This window comes from Echinops telfairi, unplaced genomic scaffold (assembly GCF_000313985.2).
Source record: "Echinops telfairi isolate 266 unplaced genomic scaffold, ASM31398v2 ScPeMD7_7453;HRSCAF=8491, whole genome shotgun sequence".
NCBI lineage: Eukaryota > Metazoa > Chordata > Mammalia > Afrosoricida > Tenrecidae > Echinops > Echinops telfairi.
Genome location: NW_022111353.1, coordinates 2,039,344 through 2,046,423, shown reverse-complemented (window position 1 = coordinate 2,046,423; position 7,080 = coordinate 2,039,344). Strand labels below are relative to the sequence as shown.

Here is a 7,080-nt window from a genome sequence, read left to right as displayed (position 1 = left end):
CTCACCAAGCCATTTATCCCTTCACCCTTCAATTAATCCCATATGTGTTTATCGGCCAGGTTGGCACAATAAACTAATTTAACGGTGAAGAACTTTTAATGATAGATGTCTGATGTTTGAACTAGGACACGACTGCAGTGGTTGTATAGGCTTTATTTATAGACACACTTCTGGTCTTTGAAACTTTTAAAAATATTTATTTAAAAAAGTCTGTGAAGCATATCTTTAAAACACTTAGGGTCTCTGTAGTCTGGTATGGAGTGGCCAGGAGTCTTGATCTTAATCATATGACACGCTATGAAAAGTGGCTCTTGTATCTTTTTCACTTTCTAACAAGAATATTTAACTAAGAATTCAAACAGAAAATAGATGATAATCTACCTACATAGAAGTGGGAAATTGAACTTATAATTTAAGTAGACTTTAAACATTATGATTTCTTAAATGTCTTCCAATTCTAAGAGTCAATGAGTCTAAAACAATATCTAAATTTTAAACCAAAGAATCACTCAATCCAGGTTACCTTGGCTTTGTAATGAAGCAAGAAGGTAGACATTGTTAACCTAAACATGCATTTATTTTGCAATGAACATATTGACCTATAGAGATCACCATGATTTATTGGGGGTTCCTAAATCTAAATGACAGATTATAATGCTTCTCAAGAATTTTGCTGGTGAACACCAACAAGCTAAAATTCCCAGTAATGAGACATGATCATTAGTTCAGCTCAACAGAAATACATTGCATAGGAAACTCCATGTAATTGTTCATTTTGATCCCAAGGTATTTACAAGGAGTCCCAAATGCCCAAAGCACCCTGGGATCTCTCTGCTTATGCCAGAGGACACCGTGCCCTCACCTCCTGTGGCCAAAGAAGATTAATAGGGCCTTATTTTCTTCTCTCCACAGAGCAGGTTTTACAGACCACGCCTGACTCACAGACATCACGGAGCCTCCTGCTTAGTGGCTCCTCACACTGACAAGGTCTACCTAAGCTTAGGGTGGGGAGGTTCCTGGATGTGCTCTGGTGAGTGTTTCTGGACTACAGAAGGGAAATTTAATGAATCATGGAAAGACAATAAATTACAGAGCTTGAGCGGATATGATAAATCCCATTTCCATTTGATTCATAAAAACTGAAATTTAAATGTTAGCTGAAGATGTCAAATGTTTAAATGATAATTAGGGATCCACACAAGAAAGTTGTAGTGTTTACATTACAGAAACTTTTTGTGGAGTTCAAATCTCATTTCCCTAGCAATATTTTTCTTTGTGTGGTGATCAAAGAGAACATGTTGGATGAATAAACCATGGGATACCATCATTTAATATTTCTTCTATTCTTATGGTTCACTGACCTTAACAGTGGCTTATAATATATGTGAGGTCCTTTCTGCACCAGATATCACAGATACAATGCTTAAACATGATAGAAAATAGGGGAAGGAAAATGATGTATTAAGATATAAATGATATATTAAGATATTTTAATGACAGGAAAACACGTTTCATAAAGTAAAAATTAAAAATTCCCCATGACCTATGCATAATGCAAACAACAGAAAAATGGGTAAAGGGAGACAGTGGTAAGACATGAAAAAAAATTTATAAATTATCAAGGGTTATTGAGTGAGGGAGAATTGGGGATGGGGCGGGGGCGGAATGAAGAGCTAATACCAAGGGCTCAAGTAGGAAGAAAATGTTTTGAAAATGAGGATGCCAACAGATGTGCAGATGTGCTTGATACAATTGATGCATGTATGGATTGTGATAAGAGTTGTACGAGTTCCCAATAAAATGATTATTTTTAAAAGACCCCCCAATAAAATGGATTTTTAATGCCCCATTTCGGTCTTCTCTGTCTCCACAAAGACAGCCCTCTTGCTCTTGCTGTGTGCTGGTGTTTGAGAGACGCTCCCTGCTATATATTTACTATCAGCATGAATCAAGAAAAGTTAGCTGAACTTCAGGCTCAGGTCCAGATAAGGGACAAGGGTACAGCTCACAGAAGTATGAAGGTGGTATATGGAACAGTTACAGTTAATAACAAAAAGCTTCAGAGATCGCTTTAAAAATTGGCTGTGTATAGGATAGCTGGTATTGAAGAGATAAACATGATTTAAGGGGATGGAACACCATTCATTTCATTTCAACTATCCCAAGTTACAAGCTCCCCTCTCTGCTAACACATTGATTCTTACTGGTCATGCAGAAGCCAAACCATCCACAGAAATGGTTCCTGAAATACTAAGTCAGCTTGTTGCTGACAGCTTCACAAGTCCAAGGAAATGAGCTGAACACTTCCCAAGGCAAGTGTTGGATAGCAAAACCCCAAAGACCGAAGACATTGATGAGGAAGATGATGGTGTTCCAGATCTCATATAAAATTTTGATGGGGTATCAAAGAATGAAGCTAACTAAAATCCTTCCTGCTTTTTAGAAGTTGGCAGGGACTAGATTTAACAGCTCAGGTATGTGGTTCCAAAGTTTTACAGACATAGAGAACATCACCTGTTCCTAGTTCAGTCATATAAATATTTTGTATATTAATGATGCTATTTGTTCAGCATTTTTGGTCATTTGATTTGCATTTTGCACTTCCTCCCAGGATCTAATATTTTGGTCAAACTGCAAAGTCATGGTGCAGTTTGAGGGTGCTTGGGGGTTTGATTTTTTATTTTGTTTGGGAATTTTGTGTCTGAGTGTGTGTATGCATGTGTGTGGGTATGGGTGTGTGTGTACAGTGGGAAGAAATTGGAAACTTTTATTTATCCTGCCCCCTTGTTCTACTGTATTTGCTCTAAACAGATATTTTCTTCACCTATTTTACTCACATGCTTTAGTTAAAATAAGTAGCATAAATAAAATAAAATATGTAGCATAAACTTCACTGGTTTAAAGTACAGGCTGTGTTTTTAAAATATGCATGCATGTGACCTTTCTAGCTGTATGTTCTGTTTCATCTTGCCTCATATCCAATGTCTCTGAGTATTCTATTTTTGAATCTCTACAAATTTGGCCATTCAAATACTATCGCATTATTGCTTTAAATTTAATTTAACCAAGTTATGGTGAACATCGATTGATATGCTTTTTAGTCAGTTTATTTTTTACTAAAATATACTATGTACTATTTACTAGAATATAAAACAATTTACTAGAAAATACATGACCTGTCACTTTTCTGAGAGAAACTTACAATGTTGCAGCTCGCTTTATAGGATATAAGTTAAGAGTAATGATTTTTGGTATTATCAATTTATAATGAGGCCATTTCCCCCCAAAATATTTTAGAGATATATATAAATTAAGAATTACTTTCTCATACATGAAGCTGAATTATAAAATTGGAATGACAGAGTGTGTTGTGTTATATAAATTGACAGGGAGATTATTAGAAAATAATAACCCAGATACTACTTAATAAACACCTTTGAGTGGGAACTGAACGGAAAATTGAGTGTATACAAATGATTTATGGTCTACATGTCTCATTAGAGACCTGATGGCATAGTGGTTACACATCGGGCTGCATTCCTCAAGGTCTGCATTTCAAAAACACCATCTACTCCACAGGAAGGTAATGGGAATTTCTGTTCCTGTAAAGAGTTAGATTAAGTCTCGGAAACAGTAGGGCAATTCTACCTTGTCTTATAGGGTCACCATGAGTTTGCCTCAACTTAATGGTAGTGAGAGAGTGAGATATATTCCATTAATAAACTTGTATCTATTTCCTTGCCTTTACTTAAAATGATGACATAAGAATGAGCCAATGTCATCTGAAATTGTTCAACATAACTATTAATATTTAAAATTACTTCATACATACAATGATAGACCAGTAATTATTACTTTGTACCTTAACACACGGAAAAAGTGGATTCAACTGATAAATAGCACGTTCTTCCTATGCATGTCCATCTTCTCTTGCAGTCAGCATTTCCCTGGGAAGGAGAGAAAAAATATGACTAATTCCACTACAATTAGTGGATTTCTTCTCGTGACTTTTTCTGGGAATCCTGAGATAGAAATCTTACAGGCTTCTCTTTTTTTAGTCTTCTACTTGGTGGCTTTAACTGGCAATATGCTCATTATCACTGCGATTTCCATAGATCATAGTCTCCACTCACCTATGTATTTCTTCCTGAAGCACCTCTCCTTTTGGGATCTGTGCTACATTACTACGACTGTACCAAGATCCATTTGTAATTCTTTCATGCACAGTGGCACTATTTCTCTCTGGGAATGCATCCTGCAGTGTTTTGCACTTACTTTCTCTGGTTATGCTGAGATAGCCATGCTCACAGTGATGTCCTATGACCGCTACGTGGCCATCTGCTTTCCACTGCGCTATGAAATCATCATGGACACGACCACCTGTGTTCACGGAGTCTTAGCTGCCTGGATCATTGGGCTCATCTCTGGGGTCATGCATACAACTGCTACTTTCTCCATCCACTTCTGTGGTCCCAATGTCATTCACCAGTTCTTCTGTGATATCCCCCAACTCCTGAAACTCTCTTGCTCCAACGACTATATCCCGGAGCTTGGGGTCTCTGCCTTCATGTGCTTTGCAGCATTTGTTTGCTTCATCTCTATTGGACTCTCCTACACACACATATTCTCTACTGTACTCAGAATGCCATCTGCTGAGGGGAGAGCAAAAGCCTTTTCGACTTGCCTACCCCATCTCTGTGTGGTCATATTATTTTTCTCTACTGGGCTCTTTGAGTTTCTAAGGCCACCTTCTGATTCTCCAACTGTGCTAGACTTTTTACTTACTGTTCTTTATACAGTTGTGCCCCCAACATTCAATCCAATGATTTACAGTCTAAGGAACAAAGCCATGAAGACTGCTCTGAGAAAGGTGTTCAAAGAAAGACAACCCAACCTGTTTTGCTGAGACAAGATTTCAATATCAATCTGGGAAACAAAACCAAAACCTATTGGAAAGGACACAACAAAGCTAATCAAGAAATAAAAGCTAAATGAAAAACTGATAGTAGAGGAAGTTGTATAAATTATCATTTAACAATTAAAATACTTGAAACACACAGTTACATATCAACAACTCACATTAATATTGTAGGTCTAAATATCACCCTACAAAGCCAGGTGTAGAAAAATGAAATTGAGTTTTCTAGAATATGACTTAATCTCTCTTTCCTGTGCCTTTTTATCAGCGTGACAGAGTACTTACTCAATTTGAGTGTCCTTCCTAATTTTCTCCAACTTACACTGCAGTTTGCAGTACTACGTTGTATGCAAACACTGAGGATCAATGTTCTCTGACAATTGATGAGTCAACTAAGATCCTATTAAGATGTCATTCTGCCAGAGAAACAGCGCTGCAGTCACTAATACACAAAGATGATCCTCTGAAATGTTTCATTACATCATTTACATTGCCTCTTCAGATTTAAAGATTTGTATTCTATTAATCATATGGAACTTTATTTTAAATAATGTAACAAGCTCATACAGCATCAATATATATTGCTCTAACATTAAATGAATGAAAGAAGAAAATAAAATAATTCTGAAAAATATAATATGCATGAGAAAAGAAAAGATGCCTTTGAAAATTAAGCAAAATATTATATAAATTTATGTGATGATTAAAATTCAAAATTACAAAAATAAATTAAGTAGCAGAGTAAATGCAAAAACAAACCCAAACAACCATCAGATTAGTACACTGAAAGAGATATCCAAGGTATTTCCACCCCCACTGGTTAAATAAAAAGAAACAGCTTTATTTTTTAAAGTATCAAAATTATTTAGGTCCCCCCAAAAGGAGGGTATGTTTTGCATCCAATCATAGTTCCAGAAAAATATATTAATCTACTTGCCCGTTTTTTGAGGGAATGAGTTATGAACAATATTCACAGAAATAACTTCTAAGGGTATTTCCAGAATTAATGAATACACAAGTCTTCACATTTGAGGAGCACAACAAAAATTAGCCAGTCGTGTCCCCACTATGAGGCATGACATCCCTCACTGACCCATATCCCTACAGGGGACAACACTGGAGACACAGTGTGGGAATTCTGCCCAATCTGATCCCACCACACTGAGGGAAAGCACTAAGGGAATGCAACAGAACAGCAAGGGGAACAGAGCAACGAAGTCCCCAGGGAATGACAAAAATAGACTATGGGATCAGGGCTTGGAATGCCATCAAACTGAACCGGAAAACACTCCTAAAGGCCAAAAACAGTCCTTGAACTAACTACAGCTTTTCTTTTTTGTTATTTTGCTTTTGGGTTTGTTTGCTTTGTCACTGCCTTGTTGTTGTTGTTGTTTTGTTGCTTGGATTTGCTCTGTCTTGTTTTTGTGCATGTTGTAATTTCCGCAGGTCTGTCCAAATAAGATAGGCTGGAGGAACAATCTGACGGAGAAGACAAGGAGAGTGACTGTTCCGGGGGGACATGGGAGACGGGGAGGTGGGGGGAAGGATGTGGTGTTAACAAACTCAAGGACAAGGGAACAAGAAGTGATCCAAATCGGTGGTGAGGAGAGGTTATTAGGCCTGGTAGGGCATGATCAAGGGTAATGTAACCGAGAGGAATTACTAAAACCCAAATAAAGGCTGAGCATAGTAGTGGGAAAAGAGGAAAGCAAAAGGAAATAGAGGAAAGAGCTAGGAAGCAAAGGGCATTTATAGAGGTCTAAATAAAAGCATGAACATATGTAAATATATTTATATTTAAGGATGGGGAAATAGATCTATGTGCATATATGTATAGGTTTTGTATTAAGGTAGCAGATGGACATTGGGCCTCCACTCAAGTACTCCCTCAATGCAAGAACATTTTGAGCTATTAAACTGGCATTCCACGTTGCTCACCTTCCCGACACGATCGCTGAAGACAAAGTGGGTGCATAAGCCAATGTGGTGAAGAAAGCAGATGGTGACCTGCTATCAAAAGATATAGCGTCTGGGATCTTAAAGGCTTGAAGGTAAACAAGCGGCTATCTAGCTCAGAAGCAACAAAGACCATATAGATGAAGCACACCAGCCTTTGTGCTCACGAGGTCTCAAAGGCAAAATCATATCATTGTGAATAAGGG

At 37.4% G+C, this 7,080-nt stretch overlaps 1 protein-coding gene and 1 pseudogene across 1 annotated transcript in view; both read left to right on the top strand.

Moving 5' to 3' along the window:
- The window catches only part of LOC101653441 (olfactory receptor 14J1-like), a 5,910-nt gene extending 1,004 nt beyond the window's left edge, over nt 1-4,906 (top strand). Inside the window, exon 2 of the mRNA XM_004717741.2 lies at nt 3,956-4,906. Coding sequence (XP_004717798.2) covers nt 3,956-4,906 — 951 coding nt within the window. The remainder of the gene's footprint in view (nt 1-3,955) is intronic.
- On the top strand, nt 1,938-2,424 carry LOC101652810 (annotated as a pseudogene).
- Nucleotides 4,907-7,080: the final 2,174 nt, after the last annotated feature.